Consider the following 19752-nt stretch of genomic DNA (forward strand, 5'->3'; position numbering starts at 1 on the left):
ACCCTCATAGTTAATTTCAAGGATTTTTAAAAAGATAATATTTTGGTTTTTTTAAATTTCTTTGTCTAAAACTTGGATTCATTTTTTTTTTAATGAGATATTAAAATCTGAATAACTAAATGGGGTTTAATTTCCATGCTTTCAACAAATGCAATCCCACCATGACAAAGCCACGAAACAAAGAGTAGATAGACAGAGAGGCCCATCACTTTCTTACCGTTGCACTTCACCTGGCCCTAGTGACCCCCACAATTCCCACCCTAATCGAAAGGCAACAAAAACCCTGTCTCTCCAACGGCTCCTTTCATTCCAACAAAACCCAACATCAAAAACCCTTTCCTTTCTCAATCAAAAACCTCAAGAACCGTCTCCAAATCTTCACATTTACCAAGCTTTGCTTCTTCTTCTATCTCGAATCTCTCCAAAAATCTGCTATTAAAGCATTCAAGAAATGGATACAACACCACCTTCTCGTAGATCAAACCCCAACTCTCAAGCAAAATCAGCCTCTCGTTTGTCAAGAATCATATACTCTATCGAACCAGAAGCAAAGCCTCCACAGCTGTCTCTAGACCTTATCCCTTCTTCGGAAAAGAAAACCCCATCAAGTCTTTCACTCAAATCCTCAACCAACTCTCTCCCTCTTCAAGAACAACTCCTCCTCTCACCTTCTCCTTTGAGAAAATCAAGAAACCGTCTTGTCGACCGGTATGAGATTCCGGAGGAGGGTGTTTTAGAGCGAAATGGGTATAGAAGGAGATGCAAAGGTAGAGGATCTCAGATGGGTTCTTTAGGTTGTGCTTCACCAAGGAGTGATAGAAGGTTAAGGAGAAGATTGGAGGTGGAGAGTAGGGAAGAAAGGGACTTGATTGGTTTTGTGGATGAGGTTGGAAAATTGAGGAAGAGAAGACATAGCGGCCGGTCTAAGAAGGAGAAGGAGAAGCTCTCTTTAGTCCCTTCATTGCCTTCTTCTAGCACTACTCCAAGTACGTAGAAATGTGTTCTCTTTTTCATTTTTTTGTTGCCAAGTCCTTTAAATCTGGATTTTGTTGAATTGATTTGTGCTATTTTGATGGTGATTTTTGGATTTTAGAAGTTGATGAAGGTGATGGAGGCAATTTGGAGAGGATTGGGATGGTTGTTTATGATCTGATAACGTGGAAAGATGTGGCAAAATCAAGTCTTTGGTTTGGTCTTGGATGCCTATGTTTCTTGTCTTCCTGCTTTGCTAAAGGGATTAGCTTTAGGTGGATATCTCTTAATCTACTCTTTCTGCTTTGAATTTTCAGTTTGAGGTGCTATTAAGGTAGCTAAATCTCTTCAATTTTACGTTTTTAAGCATTCTCTCTGCCATTTCACAACTCGGGCTTCTGTTTCTGGGTGTATCATTCCTCTCGAATTCGATATGTCAAAGGTACAAGTCTCCAATGTTATTACAATAGCCAATAGATTATGGTTGTGTTCAAGTTCATCTAATTTGGGTTCTGAGCATTGAGATTCTGATAATGTAATCACAGAAACAGTGTTGAGAAGCTGAGAAAATTTAAGCTGACAGAAGAGGACATTTTGAGAGTCGGTAGATTGATACTTCCAGCTGCAAATCTTGCAATTTCAAAGACAAGAGAGTTATTCTCAGGAGAGCCATCCATGACCCTCAAAGTAATTACCCAATTTTTTTTGCATAATACTCTTAAGAACCTTTCCAATTTGATCAAACAGGCATTTAAAGAGTCTTCTATTTCCTGATCACAGGTGATTCCTTTCTTGCTTCTTGGTGCGGAGTATGGTCATCTTGTAACTTTGAGGAGGCTTTGTGGAATTGGTATGTCAACTATAATAATAAATTGTTTACGAAATCTGCTTGAGATCAATGTTTTGATGATAATTTACTCCTTATTATCTTGGTCTTGTCTTTGTGAATTTGAGCAGGGTTTTTCATTAGCTTCACCATACCAAAACTATTTGCTTGCTATTCTAGTCAGATTAACCAGAAAGGTATACAAAGCCTCTACATGTAAATGAAATGCTGTTAGCTTGTCTGGCCATTTATGGTTCCGTGGAAGTGAATTTTTTGTGGTGATACTGCAGCTGAGCACTTGAAATGCCGGATGATGGAAGCATGGAGAGCTTGTTCTCACAAAAAGATGGTGGCAGCATCAGCAGTCACAGCTTTCTGGAATCTGTCAAGTCTCAAAACCCGTATATTTACTGGTAATTGTGATGGATTTGCAGTATTTTTAAGCTGTTAAAAGCTACATAGCACTTCAATTCTAGCTGATGATTCTTAACTTAGATTTGGTTTTATTTGCAGCATTTATATCTTTGGTAATACTACGATGCTGCCGGCAACAACAAATGCCAAGCCAGGAAGAAGGGGGGCTACCGCCAACACAAGTAGAAGGGGTGGCAGAAGGAGAACAAGAGCCACAACAGGCAGGAGTGGCAGTGGCCTCCCTAAATCAGTAGGCATCTTTGCCATTTCTAACAACAATAACTTGCACTAACAACAATATGAGAGGCATTGCGTTGTACTCTATAAAACTAACACTTACTATGGACAAAGAACGATCCCTCCATTTTATTATGTACGTAATAAGATATCGTATTTCAATCTTCTGGTCTGAGTAAATGGAAATAGAGTATATGAAAGAAGTTGATCGTATAAGAGATAATCATAAGAGTTTATGTTGGAACTACACTTACACTTGCCCATTTCCTCACAACCATAGGAATAATCAATTTATATACAATTATTGGCTAATCGAGCACACTTGATTTTGGTTTAGGTCAAGGCCAAAAGCTCCTACCAACAACTCCCCCTTCTTGTTCTCTATCTATTTTGAATTTGATGATATAAAAAATAATTTTAATATATTTTTAAATAAAAAATATTATTAAAAAAAATCTTATACCATAATATAAAACACATACTAAGATTAAGATCTTCTCCCATCAATAACTCCATCCATCCATCCATCCAGATAGATTCGGGTCACCTTCTCCCATCAATAACTCCATCCATCCAGATAGATTCGGGTCATTATCCATTACTATCCGAACAGAAAGTATCACTCTCAAATGCAAAAATATTTGTAGCTCTATTATTCTCGAAAGCAGAATAGATTGGAAGCTCACAACGAGCATAAGGCAAAAGCAAACCTTTTGACTTCAAGTCAACACAAAGCAATAAAAACACCACACGTGCATAAAGCCATAAACCCCACAAAACTTCTCCTAGAAGTTAAAACCCAATTAAAAACCCTAATTGCCCTTTCTTTTCCTTTCTCCCTTCAATTTATAAATAACCACAGCTGCTGAGGCTTATGCATACGAAAAAGAAACAGCCTTTCTCCCTCTCTGTGAAATCAACTGATCTTCGATCGATCAATCAATCAAAAATGGCAACGACAGCTGAGAAAAGAAAGCCGGTGTTCATCAAAGTAGAAGAACTCAAGCCTGGCACCAATGGTCACAATCTCACTGTCAAAATTCTTGAATCTAAACCAGTCCCTGTCCCTAAGCCACGTCGTGCTCCTATGTCTCTCTCTCAACGCCCTCAACGCCCTTCTCGAATCAATGAATGTCTTGTTGGTGATGAAACTGGTTGTATTGTTTTCACTGCAAGAAATGAACAAGGTGAAAGATTTTTCCTCCTTTATTGATAAAGACTATGCTTTTTTGTGCTATCTAGGATTCTTTATTGATATTGTTTCTGGGTTTTGGGTTTTGATTATGGAGACCCAATAAAGGTGGCTACTTTGTTGGTTTTTTTGTTGGGGTTTTGATTTTTTTGCTTTGATGGTTTCTGGGTTCAGGGTTTTGAGACTTGATTTGTATGAATTTGTTATTTGGATCTTTTTTGTTTATGAGGTCTGGCTGATATGATGGTGTGTTGTTAAGGTGATTGATTGCTGGTTCTTGTTACTTTGTTATGGTTTGTTGACTTGAGAGAACAGTGTCTGGGTCACTGTTTTAATGGGGTGGAAGGAAAGTAAAGTTTTGGCATTGTTGGGCCTTTGAGCTTGTAGTTCAAGCTAGCTTGTGAAGTCTGTCTGTTTGTATTTTTTAGAATCCAAAATAGAGGTTTGAGTTTTAAGGAGTTTTTGGGAAGCGAAGCCTTTTAAGGGTGAGAATGGGTTTTGGGTTGTATTGACACTTGGTTCCTAAGAGTATCTAGATCGTAGAATGGCCATTTTGAAAGTTAATGCTTTTTTGGTCCACTTTTATGTATTCATTTTGCTGATGTATCGTGTGAAAGTTTCATTGTTCTGCTTAGTTCTAATAAGGTTAACATATTGTGCTATAAGTAGTAGTGTTGTATGTTTCAAGACAACACATGTTGAACTAGGATATTATAGAGGCACCGACTTTACATTTTCCTTTAGTTTCTCTCAATGAATACTATGTTTATGGTAGCGATTTTTGGATGTATTAAATAGTTCTCGCAATTGTGGTTTCTTTGAAAATGCACTATTGATTTCCAGAAGGCATTGCATTAGATAGTTATGAATTAAACAATTGCTTGAATTTTAGAATTCACAATTCACTCTTAATTATTCATTCTTGATTCGTAGATATTTATTTGATGTGCAAAACTAATACTTTGAGCCAGTGGACTCTGAATGTCATTTATTGATTTTAAACCAGAATGCTGAGTTCAGGTGCCTAGGAAATTAGCTTGGTGTTACTTTTGTAACTTGCTTGAAATAAAATTTGGATGCTGTGGTCAGCGAGCCCACTGTTGGTAACTAATATGTGCCAAGTATGGGTCAAGACCACCTTGGTCTTGCTTGCATATCAATATAGGTTGAGGATTGTCCTCGTTTCTTTTTGATGTTCGTTCATTTCCTAGAGTGTAGCTTCATCTGTGCTTGTAGTTAGTAACAATGGGGAAAACATTCCCTGAACCCCCCCACATTGTAGTTAGTAACAATGGGGAAAACATTTCCTGAACCCCCCCACACAAAAAAAAAGATAGAAAAAAAAAAGAAAAAGAAACTGCATGCTGGGGAGGCACGGAGGCCGTCTTGCTATCTATAATACATTGATCATGCTCTCCTTGATCTTGGGTAGAAATAAACACATTTAGGTTTCTTTTTTTTTAGTGATTGTAAAGGTTTTGGTTAATGCATTTTGATATCATGCTTAACAGTCATTTTAATCTTATGCAGTTGACATTATGGAGCCTGGTGCCACTGTCATCCTGCGCAATGCCAAGATTGACATGTTCAAGGGGTCTATGAGGCTTGCCGTAGACAAGTGGGGACGTGTTGAAGTTGCAGAACCTGCTAACTTTGCAGTTAGAGAGAATAACAATCTTTCTCTGGTGGAGTATGAATTGGTTACTGTTCAAGCATGATTAGCGTTTCTTATGGGAGTGAATATTTCAAATTTAGTAAAGACTTGATTATTGTTCCCTGGTTGTGAACTATAACTTATATATGAAGCCTAAGATATGCTCAGAAGTTGTAAGTTTTAGCAATATTGCGTTGTTAATGCCACAATTATCAGATTGAGAATGAAATACTAGTTAAATGTGATTAGCCAAATCCAGTCTCTTTATTTCCGGTTTACTTCTGGCAACAAGGTGCATGGATTTCGCATGGGTTGCGTTTGCATGCAGAGTAATGCTGGAGGCAATTGTCCTGTGTAAAACGCTTGGTATCATGTTCGTCAGGGTTCAGTTTCCTGGTGCCCTAAAATATAAAACATGAATCTCCAAGAGAACAGCAGCCAAAATGTATATGAATCTAAACGAGAAGGGGTAGGGCTTTGGCAAATACGGATTTCTTTTAATATAGTTGATTTTCTGTGATTTCGATCAATAAATTGATAGGAAGGATCTATCATTAGCGTATCCAGTTCTCTGGATTTGCTGACTTGAATACCTGATTTGCAATGATTTACAGAATGGGTGCTTATTCAAAAACAAAAAAATTAGCAAGGTTGGAATCGTTCATTTGGATAGATATATCAAATTTATTTTATATGTTTAAAAATCAAACATCTTAAGAAATATTCAAATTTATTCATCAATAAATAATTCAAAGCAATCTATTTGAGAATAGGAAAAAAACACTTGAAAGTGTCAAGAAAACAAAGACTCCCAAAATGCTAAGTAGTTCATCTCTGAATTTTCATTTAGTTAGGGCTATGTAACAAAAAACAAACTCAAGCGGGCGAAGCCACTGTCATTTTCCAGGTAATAATTGCAACTGGCGTGTCATTATGCACACGCAACATCGGGGATGTAATGTGCCAAGAGAGAATTACAGCCCTGAAAAATATGAGTGCAGGCTGGAATTAAAGGGGAAAAAAATGGTGCTACATAAGCAATGGAAGGAAAAACAAGGTGAGATCTACTGAGTCTTCCAGGCCAGATCAAGCAACAACAGATTACAACCCTAAACACACAAAAGATCAAGTCAGAATAGAAAAGCCAAAAACCCTCATGGTTGAGATGCGCAATTCCTCAATTCTACTACTAAATAAACCAATTCTGGAGCACAATGCATAATCTAGCTGACAAGAAATGATTTGATGCCATTGACTTGCAGTGGACAAAAGGGCTACTACCAGCAGAAAGCAATGCAAAGCACATTTAGCATTCACTAAGAGCGAATGCCTCCCCAATTTAACATGCATGGTTTTTATGAGCTTAAGATGAAGCATGCCTAAGGAGGGTTTGATATGAGCTAAAAGTATCTCAAGCAACACTTTATCCAAAGTAGCCTGAAAGGGTAAGGATTTGCATTGATTCGTGATAGATATCAAGTTACGGTTCATAATTGTCACACATGTAATAAAAAACTTAAAACAACAAATGGAAACAGATAAACATCAATATACACAGAAATGCAAATATTTGAAACACCTTCACTTTGGTTCATGTCCATCAAAGTGAATAAAGCAGCTATTATAGGCTACATGACACTAATGGAAAGAGTGCAGTCCCAGAGTTTCTTACGTACAAATACTTAGTCTTGTCCTTACATAAAACATGAAAGGAAAGGGAAAAAACAATTTCAGGGTCAACTTTCCAATAGGCAGCTCATTCAACACTTCTAATCTAGCTGGCATCATTCTCTTAGATGCAAGAACTTTTGAACAAAACTTCACCGAACCGATTGCACATTCATCATACATCATCATTGCAAGCTGATTAAATAAAAGAAATTAGCAGGGAGCATAAAATCACCTTTCCAACACCAACATCACACAAGCTTCAGAAAGGGAAAAAAGTGAAAACTACAACTGAATGAATCTGCAATACATCTTTCAAATTACCGTACTGAGAACTAAATCTTATGCATAAAAATATCAGACATACAAGTATTTTATTAGAGCTATAGAAGGATAAGAGTACTAATTCATCTAGGTTTTAGAAGCTCAGAAATCCAACCGGTCTCTTCAGCAGCTCATTCAAAACTTCTAAAGGCAGAATTTTGTACTAAAACTTGATTGAATCTTCTGAGAATTCATCACACATCATCATTGCAAGCTGATTGAATAACAATAATCAGTATGCTCCCTTAATGGTCAGGTTAATTCTTTTTTGGAGAAATTAATCAAAGAAATGCTTAAGCGAACCATTTAAACTCCAAGTAAGAAGTTGAACATTTACAACTACATGTCATCACAATAAATTATCAAAAGGATTCTTGAGCATGTACTTTAAAAATATTGTAGGCGATAGTTCAAAGAAAAATGAACAATATGAGTTCTTGAAACAACAAATATTTACATCCATCATCTTGCTAATGACCACCAATCCTAATTCACCCATTCCATCTGATACTGATACTACAATTTAAAGAGTTAATTTCCTTTCTAAATAATTCTCAATATGGAGGGACTTTTATTTTATTTTTTAAAATACAATTACTCTTCCATCTAACATACAACTACAGGAAACAGCCAGGCCACCACAGTAGCTGCCAAGCCCTCCATTTGTTTATTTGTCCAGCAAAACCAATTCAAGGTTGACAAGACATCCATATAATACATCCTCCATGTTTGCCCCTATTGGCTGAATCTATGTCAAGCTACCATTACGCTCCTGCACCATGTTGTTGTTACATTATTCATAGATTCATAGAAATTCTTAATTAGCACAAATGATCTGTGTTTAAGTTCTGAAGCTCATTCAATATCTTAGGAAGACACTGGATTATTCCACAAGAAAAACTACAATTCAAACACACAAAAAAATGAAAGACTCTTAATAATAGGTTAGATGGCACTGAGGCAACAGAAAACTCTTTTCAGAATAATGTCAAACACAGAGATCATTTAATAAATACTAATCCATACAACATAATCCTTATCTAAAACGGCTGTGTTTTATATCATGTTTCATCATTAGTTCGAATAAACTGTTTTGTCTAATCTAAACATGATGCCAACCCTCCTAGTTTAACAGCTTCAAAATAAAAACAAATCCAAGCCATTCCATCTTTGCTTCTCGATCTTCATCTAGTCTTGACTTGTCCTACAACATGAAAAGAGAGGAGTTTGCACCTCTTTATCAAAACAAAGCACTAAAACGAGAGTATTTTCTTCTTCTTATTTATTTTTTTTTTTGATGTGGTTATGCAAGATTGAGAGGGCTTGGCAAATAAACTTAAGCGATTTATCTTAACCACATGGCCTAGCATTCACTACTAGCCTAATCCAGCAAACACTAACTTACCAGAAAATTAAAAGGAAGAAAAGAACATCAAGGGGGATTACAAACGTTGTTAGATACCTAATTCAAGAATAAAACCCACTGGTTAGACAACGTATACCAAAACTAACCTAGAACACAAGAAAAAGGAATGACCACACATGTCAGACACATAAAATTTACCATTACCCCATTTCTTAGTTACCTTTACCACTCCATCCCTTCATACCACAATTCCAATTTCCACAACAGTTTCTCAAAAGATTAACACAAAACTACCAAAAAAGTGTAGCATAATCATCAAGTAAAACAATTCAAACTTATGCAACATCACCAACATAAACGCAATCAAGAAACAATCAATCATAAAACAGAAACATATAAACCAAAAAGATCAAATCTTTTCTATACCTTCAAGAAGCCAGCCACAACTGCAGCGAGAAATGGAGAGCATCGAAGTCATCAAAGCCGAGGCAGTCACTGTATGGTAAGGCATCATTGATGCTACAGCAAAGCTCATTTCCACTGGACTCCTCCTTCATTAACCAAAACAATAAACAAAAGAAAACATCCCATTAACACTTTCAGTCATTCAAAGCAAAACAGCTCATTAAAGTTTTAATCTTTCTAAATCAAAATAAATCAATAGACACGCACACAAAAGGAGAGGTAATGGTGACCTGAGAATGGGTTTGCTCGTGGTGGAGTTGAGGCCAAAGGGGGAGGCTTTAGGCTTGGATTTGGACTGGGAAGCAAAGCGGGCCGCCGCGTTACGGGCGGCGGATGACCGGATAACGGATCTGGCGGCTGCAAATGAGGCCATTTTTGTGATTTTGTTTTCCAGATGAAAGAAGGTTGTTGTTTTTGCTTTTGGTAGGGGTATGTTAACGGGAAAGCTTAAACCCTATGGTAATTTCGGAATGTGTTGTTGTTTTTGTTTTTCTGTTAAAAAATATTTTTGAAAATTGTTAATTTTTTCATTTGTTAATATTAAAAATTAAATAAAAAATACTTTAAAAAATAACATTTTACATTGAAATTTTGGAATAAAGCCCCTGTAACCAAACACAAAGAAAACCATTTCTGAATTCAACACCACCAATTACCAAACACCCCCCCCCCAATGAGGTAACAAACATCCCTCCCCTACAAAAGCCCGTTAAATCAAATTCCCAGGTTCCATTTTTCAAGATTTCAATTCCTCAACTCAGAAACAATGGCTTCTCTCTTCAAGGTAAATTCACTATAACACAAAAATGTTTCAGTCTTTAGACTTTATTTCTTAGAAATAATCACCTCTTTTTTTTTTCTTTTTCTTTTTTCAATTTCAGGATCTAACAAAGCTATCAGCTTATAGAGACAGGAGGTTTCCTGGTAATCAAGAAGAGTTTGAACAGGCACTTCAAACCTCAACAACTGTCTACATTGGTAACATGTCTTTTTATTCTACTGAAGAGCAAGTTTATGAGCTTTTCTCTCGAGCTGGAGAGATTAAGAAGATAATAATGGGTTTGGATAAGAACAGTAAAACCCCATGTGGGTTTTGTTTTGTCTTGTAAGTCTCTTGTTTGTTTCTTGTAAAGAGTTTCAATAGTTTTGGTGCTATGTTTATGGAGATGAAAAGATAATCATGGGTTTAGACTGGAAGGCTGAAACCCCGTGTGGGTTTTGTTTTGTCCTTTAAATGTTTGGTTTGTTTCTTATACGAAGTTTCAATCTTTAAGTTTTATGTTTATAAAACTGAGAAGATAGTTGTAGGTTTAGACTGGAAGACTAAAACCTCATGTCGGTTTTACTTTGTCTAGTTCGCCTTTGGTCTAGTTCGTTAAAAGGTATGAATTTTTAAGGACTTGGTTTGTGGAAGAAACTTGGAAGATAATTGTGTTTTTAGACAAGAACACAAAACCCTATGCTGGTTTTGTTTTGTTTTGTGGGTATCTCCTGTATTATTCACAAGGAAATCTGAATTCTGAAGTATTTTGTTTGTTGACAAAATTAGAAAGATAAGAATGCCCCCATGTGGCTTTTCTTTTGCAAGGCTCTGGATTTCTTTATGAGGAAGTCTTGAGGAATTGTTTTTGCTAAGGAAACCTGTCTCCTTGTTCCTTTTGATTTATTTCACGATTATCATTTTTAACTCATTTTTATGCATATTGATTAGATATTACTCTAGAGAAGACACAGAGGATGCGGTGAAGTTTATGAGTGGAACCATTCTTGACGATCGTCCAATTCGTGTGGATTTTGATTGGGGTTTTCAGGAAGGAAGGCAATGGGGTCGTGGTCGAAGTGGTGGACAGGTGAGCTTGCTGCATTGGCCATCAATTTGCTAAAAGCTTATCCTTCTTTTGGCATTAATTGTTTTTTGGTTTAAATTTATTTTTACAGGTTCGAGATGAATATCGGACAGACTACGATCCTGATATCCTTTTAGCGTTGTCTGTGTGTGTTCGATCATGGATCAAATGGTTGCATATTTAAAGGCTTTGTCCTCTAGAAAAGGACAAGTACTGCCAACATGCTAATCAATTGATTTTTTTCCTCTCCTGATTTATCATTAGTGAAACAATAAGGCACCTTCACTTTCCTTAACTTGAGATACGCAGAGGTGGTTATGGAAAATTAGTTCAGCAAGAGTTGGAAGCACAAAGACAGCTTGTAGATTATGGTACTGGGTCCTTGGGTTCTTTCCCTCCAGTTATGCCACCACCTCATTGTGAGTTGCTGAGGGTTATTTTATTTAAAAATCATTTTCTTAAACTAGATCTGTTAAGTCCAAAAATTTCCATTTGTTTTCTAGAATGATTCCAGTGTTTGTTTATATTCTTTGAGTTGTCTATTGAAGTGGAAAGATGGAGTTTGAAATTTATTAGCAATGCATTGCAACAAGCTCGGTATGGAACAGGGCAGTCCTGCTGAAGCAAGAACTATAAGCACAGTTTAATTCCAACCTTGTATACAGATGTCATGATCTATTATGAACGATTAAATAATCAGTCTTCGAAAAATGCTGTACAACCTGTTTTTAGTAGCAATGGTGCAACCTTGAGCTATGAGTTTAGAATCTAGTAATCTTTTACTGAGATTGTGCATGAATTGCCATTCATGTAAATTGCAACATGATTGCGACCAATTGCTTGAGTATGGAGAGAAAATGTTGTTTTGTAAGCAAGCCTTGCTAATTTACGGTTTTCTTTTGTTTTGTTATGTGTATTCCTTGTCATTTTCTTCTTCTATTTTTTTTATTGTCTTTTTTTGAAAGTTGTAGTTGAATATGTACTACCTGCACAATATAAATGGAAAATGAAATAAAGGATGACAATTGTTTCCTTATTTACAACTTAATATCCAATTCTATTTATCATCTTGGATGATGCATGATCTTCTTGGTAATAACTGCATGTGTCCCATAGTTTAGAGTTTGCAGCGCACATCTAAGGTAAAAACCTTTTGTTGCCTCTTAAAACGTGAATAATTCTTGGCTAGAATATCCATCATGATCCACCCACCTTTTTTTCATATTGTTGCTCGTTGATTGATTCTGTTGCTGCTTTTCTTTTAATTTTTATTGAATGGTTCACTCAATTTGTTAACATGAGGTTGTCATGTCTATACCATTGGAATTACACCACAAAAGTTTTCTCTGACTTCCCTCACTATGCAATTAAATTTATGTTTCAACATCCACATTTTATCCCTGCAGATGGCAGACGTGGTGGAGGCCACAATCACAGTGGTTCTCATCGCCAGAGTGGAGGTATTTTTTTCCTCTTTATGCACACGTTGATGGCTTGGAGTGTATTTTTCTTCTTACATTCCTCTTATTCAGTATGGCGTTTTATTTTATTCAAGAGTTTGGGCCTGGCCTGTGTTTGATCCTTCTTGATGTTTTCATAATAATCTTTGCCTGATTGTCTTTCTGGAGAAGCAGATTATCATCACCGGAAGCGGCACAGAGAGGATGACCGACCTCCACGCGACTCTTCAAAGAGAACCTCAGATCATGAGTCCAGGAGGAACTTTGATCCTGACACACGACCGGTAATCTTTGACTGCATAACAGTCTTATATGCCTGAGGGCATTCTTTGCAATTGTCAACATGTTGCCAACAGGGTGCCAGTCTTCCATGCCATTACGGGTTTATGTTTTTTACTGTAACGAGGGAGGTCTGATTTCCAGCTTGCTTTTAGCTGATTTTGACTCTGCAATGGCATTGATCATTATAGACTATAGAGAACCCAAAATTCTCACATGCTCTCTGATTTCCTATGTTTTTGAATTATCTCTTTTCTGTTGTATAATCCGTTGTTGCTTTGATGTGACAGGAGAAGAATCCACGATTCCGTGAAAGTGCCAACTCTGATGATGAAGAGGAAGATGATAGGCAGCAACGACCTTAATCAGCGCATATTGATGTGTTTTGTACTATGAAGTTTAGGGAATAGTAGCATTTTGCACTAGTGACCATGTTTTCAAGGACCAAATTGTTCGTGTCGCAGCTAACTGTCTTGTCCTTGGTTTCTGAGTCATAACTTCATAGTTATAGACACCGTTGATCTTTGAATTACCATTCTTTTTATCTGGTGCATGCTTCATCCTGTTTTCTTTTCGATTCCCTCTTTGTTAATAAAGAGGACTTCCCTAAACTCAAACAAAGCTTTTAATCGCAAATGACCTGGCTTAGGTACCTGCTTTTGTCGAGGTTGGTATTTTGATAGAAACGAATCATTCTATCCGTCTCTCTGGGTGAATCTCTTTATTCCATTTACTTTGGGAGGGTGAGAAGGGGATGTAAAAACCCATAACAGTAACTAGAGAAAGCTAATATACTGAAGAAAAATTAGCCACAATCATGCTTACATTCAACTGTCGAAGAGGAAACAAAAATTTGATTATCATATGACAATTAACATCGCGGTGCATCGATGGAGCTGGGTCTCTTGATCCTCAACCTGACATGGTTTCTTCTCGCTTCGAATTACAATGAAAGAATCGGCAAAATTTGGGATCACATAAAACAAACGTTAAGGTGCTAGCATTAAGCCGAGGAGCAAACTTGACTGTGTAAGATCCAACTGGAGATACTCTAGCCAACATACATGACTCAATCAACTTCTTTAATAATTCTTCTTTTTCGCATTGGTTCGGTTACAATGCTTCCTGGGGCACTGTGAGCTTTCCTCCTTTGATCTTTCCTCCTTTCAGCTTCAATCATTACACGGCGAAGGACACCAGCCTTGTATATAGGTTTGGGCAAATGCCTATGCCTGCCATCAAAACACAGAAAAATCAGCAACCAACACAAGTTAATGTTATAAAAAATATCCAACATGGATGGGCAGCAAAGTTTTCCAAGTCTAATACTGACTAGTATCATTCTTGTGAATAGTTTTCCAGCCAAATACAAGTATTTTTAGAAGCTAAAATCCCCTTACCTCACAATCCGCTTGACCTCAGGAAGGTGCTTGTAGCGATTCTTTAGCGCTTCATTGTATTCATGCCTTTTCTGTTCCCTTGGTAGTAGCTGCAGAATAGAAAATGGAAGGGTTGTGATTGAGATATGGGACATTATTGCACAATTTTTTATTGAAAAATATAGCTAATGAGGAAATTAAACTATACAACTAAATATTCATCTGTGCTTCAATAATAAAATCATCACTTTTTTAAAGGTTCAGTGCACCATCATATCTTGCGTTGCTTCAGGAGCTCAGTTAGCATCACCACACACATAGTGCAATATAGACATTGTGGTGGCAATGCTGAAAACTCAGCAGCACTGAGGAAAATATGCAAGAATTAACAAATAAGAAGCTTACAACTCCCAATTGTTCTGATGCTTTAGCTTTCCATAACCTCAGATTTGTGTCATCGCTTCCTGAAATAACATAGCTTGCGTCGCAGCTGAACTTGACACAGAATACCCTACATATTTCAGACAGAAAATGAGCACTATGAAAATTGAATCTTCTTTGGACACCTCAAAAAAGTCAAAAAGAATCCTATGATCAATCAACAAGATACAAGACCAAAAGCATTAACAAGGACTACAAATTCAATCAAACCTTTGCATTCTCTTTGTGTGATATATTTCCCGACTGTGACCTCCATTATACTGGAAGATTCTAACCTGCAAAAAGAAGAAGCTTGATTAAACATAAAATCCAACCTCATTAACTAAGCTAACTAAATGCAGTAGCATTTGCTCAAATGCAACTCACTGTTCTATCATAGGATCCAGTTACGAATTCCCGACCTGTTGGCGAGAAATCAATATCCATCCTGGAAGTGAATAATTGGTGTTAACAAACATAATCTCTTTGGTCACCGCTAAAATTGACAGAAAAATTATAAGTTCAGAATTCAAACACCAGCCATCTTACACTGCAGAAACGTGATCTTTGTGCACACACTTGGCTTCTTCCAATTTTCTGGCATCATAGCTATAGCAGTTGCAATCCTCATTTGCCTGCAGCATGATGCAATATAATAGTAAATCCTAACAGAATGCAATGTATTCAACTCTATGAAGCAGATCACCCTATGAATAAGATTTAAATTTTAAATCAAGTTAGTATCAGATAGCACCAAAATATCAAAGATCATACAAACCACCCAATTATTCTAAAAAATGCTCAAATTAAAAATTTAAATTCTAAGGAATGCATCAGTTCACGTGCTTACAGCTGTGAAGTTCATGGGTTCCATTGGGTTCCAAGAAATAGAATTAGTTTTTGTCTGCAGGAAGTAAAAAGGAAGCACATTAGCATCGAACAATCACAGCATGATGAATCTTGAACTACGGACTGAATAAATTAGAAGTATTTAAGAGACATATAATATCTCAGAAACCACCTGAACAGTGGAACACTTCGTAACAAAAATCAATAAAAAGATTTGCGAATTGCCAACTTAAATAATTCCCCCCATGTTTGCATGAAACTAGAAAGATACCACATCTTTGGCTTTTGAACAAATTGTATGCCACTGGAACTAGGTCACTACTCCCTGAATTACAAACTTGACTGAATTCTTATGCTATCATATAACTTTTCAAACCTCGTCAAGAGTTGGTGAATTAAGAAGTGATAGAATGCATCTTTATGAAAAGTGACGGTTTTTATTTATAAAAAAAATCACTTGTCTTACTTATTTCACTCAGACAAGAAAAAAAGTTAATAGCTCATCAAAAATTGCAAACAGGAGAACTAAGATCATAACCATGCATTGAACTTCATTCTGATAAATAGTTAAACTTACCCTCATAATAAGTTTCCTTGCTGGAGATGACACACGCAAGTCATACAACATTATGCTGCGATCACTACGAAAAGAAAATACACTTCAAATAAGCATATGTTTCGTTTAATGTTGTTGAGTGTGCAAGCTGTTTGAGTGACACATGCATGACTATGAAAAACCTATACAAGGTAAATAACCAATTAACATCCACATACAATGTACACTGTCCATCTTTTAAGGGTGAAAGGATCTGTCATCCTCGATGTCATCAAATATAAATGGTCACTAACAAGGGAAGAAAGTCAAAAGCACCATAGAATATGCAGCTTATGCACAAACACAAGAATATAAAGCATTCGCCCCAATAAGATATCAGGTTGGTATTGATTTGAGGACATAGCATGAAATGAAACAAGATCCTTGGGAATCCTTAAGACTCAAGTGTCCGTTAGTTTTGCACCATTAAAAAAAAGCTAACAGTCCATACTTATAAATGCTATGTCCAATGACCAAAGATGAACATGGATAAAAACACTCTTCTTTAAGCACAAATATCTCGAACTAATCAATTATTTCTGTTTCCCAAACTTCATGAGGTGCTTAAGAACCTAAATGTGGCTGAATTCACACAACTGAAACATCTAAGCTAGTCACAAATCTTGAGACAGTCGAGGTTCTATTCACATTTGGGAGTGGGAAAGATGAGCCCAAGTTTGGGATCAAACTTTGCTTAGCTAGTTTCCATCTTAAAATCCCAAGTAGGCTCTCATGCGTTAAGCATATTGAACTCATAGTAGTTCATGTGCTTGCTGAGTTGTTTAGACCTTCCATATTAAAGGTAAACAAGACAGACAGGATGAAAACATGCTCTGAGTCAAGTATCCACACTATCAAGTTCACAGTAACAGACCTTAAAGGTTAGCTGTGTGTGCATACCTTGCTGATGTTACCAAGAGATTTGGTTCCCCTGGATTAAATCGGACAGAAATAACCGAGTCTGTTCCCCACTTAAAGCTGTTCACTGGTTGAGATCTAATTATGGTAGGTATGTTAGAGAATATAATTGAGATAGCTTGTGCACTTGATAGAAATAAAGAAATCAGTTGAGATCAAAACCTATTATGATTCCAAATATCTACTTGAGCACCAGCAGTGGCAAAGAGATCACCATTCCATTGGTGGTCAACAGCCCTGAAAATAGCAAGAAGAGTTCAGAATAGGAGAGATGCTCAAACAAACACACCTAAATTTGATGTGTGTGTGTGTGTGTGTAAGAGAACAAATATCCCTGAAGTGAAGTTATATCATACCAAAATGCATTTTCACCCATATAAACTGCCCGCGGCTGTAGATACAAGTAGAAATTTTCTTAGGGTAAGCAGAAAGAGGAGATAATTTGATCAATATATGATTAACCATATCAAAAAAGCATTACCTCAGATGAACAGTCAGACGAGTTGTCTGAATCCATAATAGTAGCTACAGGAACATTCCAGAGCCTGACACTGAACCAACAAGTTCGCTAAAATGAGAGTTAAATTCTACGTTGAAATGAAAGATACATCAAGATACCATAAAGCATTCGGCTTCAAAAACTTATTTTTCATCTTAAAAATATATATATATATCTTACGTGCAATCAGTTCCACAAGATACAAGAGTACTCCCATCTGTAGAGGCAGTCAATCCTCTTACAGCACCCTGGTGACCAGGAAATTGACAAACTGTTCTCCTGTTGATTCAAATCTCATAAGTCAAACATCATCACATGCATAACATCAATGTCTCAACAAGCAATCCACCAAAAGTATAACCAAAACATATAGCAGGACCTGATTCAGTTCTTTTTTTTTTTTTTAAATTGAGGATCTTTAAACATAGTATTCATAGAAAAATTACTCTATTATAATGATCAATCAATTGATAAGCACAACAAGTTCCTCTGAAGCCTGATCATTTATAATAAGTTTCTGCCACTTTCAACCCCACAAAAGAGGTCACACGCAGTTAAACATTGAAATTGTATTATTATACTCATCTTAAAAAGCTAGCCTGCATAGTTATTACTCCCAAAGCTCACTTATATTACAAGACTTTGTGACAAATAATGGTGCTAAGCAATAACACATTGTTGTCTTTTTCCTTCCCTATTTTCAACCCAAAGGAATAAAGATCAATCAACAGTCCAATTTGCCATAGATTGGCCTACAATTCATATGGAAACAAAAAGGAATAAAAAGTCTATAACAGCCTCACAGCTACCACCAGTTCTTTCCCCTTCCATTCAGGTTAAAATCCAACATGCAAGAAGCTTAGCTTGGCTTATAGTTAATCTAAGAAGAAAATACTTCAAATTGAAAAATACAGCAGGAAGTTACCTATTAGCTATATCCCAAAGGCGAATATCTGCAAACATCCCAAAAAAAATGAAAAATGAGAAATATCATACTTATTTTAAGCAAAAACAATTTTTGAAACAAACTATTCTAAGAGTCAAATTTAAATGATAAATTAAATCACATAATAATCTTAGAAATACTAAATATTTCAAAATACCTCCATCCATAGAACCAGAAAATATCCCTTTCAAGTAATTCGGATTTTTCGCCATACACGAAACTGCATCAATATGGCCGTCCATTGCTCCAATAAACGGCCTTGCAAATATCTATAAGAACAAATAAACACCAAATTAACCAGTTTGAACAAATAAAAAACACCAGATAAACAAAACAAATCCTATTCGATATAATAAACGAATCAACATCACCTTATCTAATTTGGCAGCATTAAGTGCCCTCTGGTACTCCACTGCCTTCTCTTGTGTTCTTAGATTCGGATCAAAATTGTGAAACACTCTCTAATCCAAATCCGAGCGAGAAAAAAAAAGCACAAATGAGATTTTTAAAAGAGAGACAGAAAAAAAGGTTGAAGAACGAGTAAAATCCCATACAGAAAAATAAAGGGTTACTTTCCGAAAGATCAATTAATACAAAATTAGGGATTTTTATAGATGCCCTTTGAGTTCAATCAACCGATTCAAAATTGGGGTTTTTTTGTTAAATCAACTGATACAAAAAAAAAAAAAGGAATTCTTAAAAGCTGGGTTTCGAAAAATTTAATGAATTGATACAAAAAATTGGGGATTTTGAGAGAGAGAGAAAAGGAGCTTACTTGGAGATCTTGGCTGCGTTCTCTAGTGAATTCATCGGTAGAACGTGAAATTACTTTCACTTTCATAGTGAATTAGGGTTTCAATTTCACAGTTCAAGTATTACTGGAAGAGATGGAGAGATGTCTGGTTCAGCTGGGTTGTTATAGAGAGAAAAACCCTAGTGAGAGAAAGAGAGAGAACGTGTGGTTTTAGCTAAAACCCCGAAGCAAAGAGAGAGGGAGGAAAATAAAGGCTGTGGCCCGGAAAGTTTAACGGGCCTGAGCTCAAGCTAATAAGGTGATGGATTAAACATGGGCTTCTTATATTTAAATTTCATTTCTTTCTTTCCTCTTTTTCTCTTTTCATATGTTTTTGATTTTTCAAATCAATCCCTAATTTTTATTATTATTTAAAATTATTTGAAATTATTTATAAAATTATATTTTTATTTCAATTTCATATTCATTTAATTTTATATTTTATCAAATTTAGACTTTATTTCTTAATGCTAATTTTATAACATGAGATAATTTTTAGAATTGTATTTTTTTTTAATTGCACCTTTCATGATTTTTTTTTTAGATTTTATCCTTATTATTTTTATTAATATATTTTTTTATTTGCAAAATTTTCTAGATTGGTTTTTTTTCTTTTACTTGATTTTATTTTTAACATTTAATTTATTTG

The 19752-nt window shown here is 36.0% G+C and overlaps 5 protein-coding genes across 15 annotated transcripts; 3 read left to right on the plus strand and 2 right to left on the minus strand.

The window, feature by feature from the left end:
• Positions 1 to 272: 272 nt before the first annotated feature.
• Positions 273 to 2614, plus strand: LOC105128905 (reticulon-like protein B17). 5 transcript variants are annotated; one of them, XM_011030761.1, is made up of 8 exons: positions 273 to 986; positions 1094 to 1247; positions 1340 to 1414; positions 1524 to 1659; positions 1753 to 1822; positions 1930 to 1995; positions 2089 to 2211; positions 2312 to 2614. In XM_011030761.1, exons 1-8 carry the CDS (start codon positions 452 to 454, stop codon positions 2464 to 2466), a joined length of 1314 nt encoding a protein of 437 aa, XP_011029063.1. In that variant the 5' UTR covers positions 273 to 451; the 3' UTR covers positions 2467 to 2614. The 5 variants fall into 5 exon arrangements, with proteins under 5 accessions (XP_011029063.1, XP_011029062.1, XP_011029064.1 ...); XM_011030760.1 differs by having other exon boundaries at positions 1097 to 1247; positions 1518 to 1659; XM_011030759.1 differs by having other exon boundaries at positions 276 to 986; positions 1518 to 1659.
• Positions 2615 to 3268: 654 nt separating this feature from the next.
• LOC105128904 (uncharacterized protein At4g28440-like) lies at positions 3269 to 5549 on the plus strand. The gene is made up of 2 exons (XM_011030757.1): positions 3269 to 3636; positions 5172 to 5549. Exons 1-2 carry the CDS (start codon positions 3324 to 3326, stop codon positions 5357 to 5359), a joined length of 501 nt encoding a protein of 166 aa, XP_011029059.1. The 5' UTR covers positions 3269 to 3323; the 3' UTR covers positions 5360 to 5549.
• A 552-nt stretch (positions 5550 to 6101) lies between these two features.
• Positions 6102 to 9597, minus strand: LOC105128902 (uncharacterized). 7 transcript variants are annotated; one of them, XR_842969.1, is made up of 4 exons: positions 9349 to 9597; positions 9080 to 9204; positions 7403 to 7501; positions 6102 to 6277 (listed from the first exon to the last, which is right to left on the minus strand). XR_842969.1 is itself a non-coding variant. In XM_011030754.1 (3 exons), exons 1-3 carry the CDS (start codon positions 9489 to 9491, stop codon positions 6270 to 6272), a joined length of 276 nt encoding a protein of 91 aa, XP_011029056.1. In that variant the 5' UTR covers positions 9492 to 9597; the 3' UTR covers positions 6102 to 6269. The 7 variants fall into 7 exon arrangements, 6 of the variants coding, with proteins under 6 accessions (XP_011029056.1, XP_011029058.1, XP_011029054.1 ...); XM_011030754.1 differs by lacking the exon at positions 7403 to 7501; XM_011030756.1 differs by lacking the exons at positions 6102 to 6277; positions 7403 to 7501 and adding an exon at positions 6284 to 6404.
• Positions 9598 to 9714: 117 nt separating this feature from the next.
• On the plus strand, positions 9715 to 13279 carry LOC105128911 (nuclear cap-binding protein subunit 2-like). Its single transcript, XM_011030769.1, has 8 exons — positions 9715 to 9902; positions 10000 to 10223; positions 10830 to 10968; positions 11057 to 11090; positions 11271 to 11384; positions 12372 to 12425; positions 12600 to 12709; positions 12995 to 13279. The coding sequence occupies exons 1-8, from the start codon at positions 9885 to 9887 to the stop codon at positions 13067 to 13069; spliced, it is 768 nt and encodes a 255-aa protein (XP_011029071.1). The 5' UTR covers positions 9715 to 9884; the 3' UTR covers positions 13070 to 13279.
• A 196-nt stretch (positions 13280 to 13475) lies between these two features.
• Positions 13476 to 19304, minus strand: LOC105128912 (WD repeat and SOF domain-containing protein 1). The gene is made up of 17 exons (XM_011030770.1): positions 19086 to 19304; positions 18682 to 18771; positions 18468 to 18579; positions 18290 to 18317; positions 17545 to 17643; positions 17347 to 17416; positions 17222 to 17256; positions 17028 to 17102; positions 16848 to 16943; positions 15930 to 15993; positions 15354 to 15407; positions 15053 to 15138; positions 14891 to 14951; positions 14735 to 14799; positions 14489 to 14594; positions 14105 to 14193; positions 13476 to 13936 (listed from the first exon to the last, which is right to left on the minus strand). Exons 1-17 carry the CDS (start codon positions 19149 to 19151, stop codon positions 13774 to 13776), a joined length of 1359 nt encoding a protein of 452 aa, XP_011029072.1. The 5' UTR covers positions 19152 to 19304; the 3' UTR covers positions 13476 to 13773.
• Positions 19305 to 19752: the final 448 nt, after the last annotated feature.

Source organism: Populus euphratica, unplaced genomic scaffold, assembly GCF_000495115.2.
Source record: "Populus euphratica unplaced genomic scaffold, PopEup_1.0 scaffold11.1, whole genome shotgun sequence".
Taxonomy (NCBI): Eukaryota; Viridiplantae; Streptophyta; class Magnoliopsida; order Malpighiales; family Salicaceae; genus Populus; species Populus euphratica.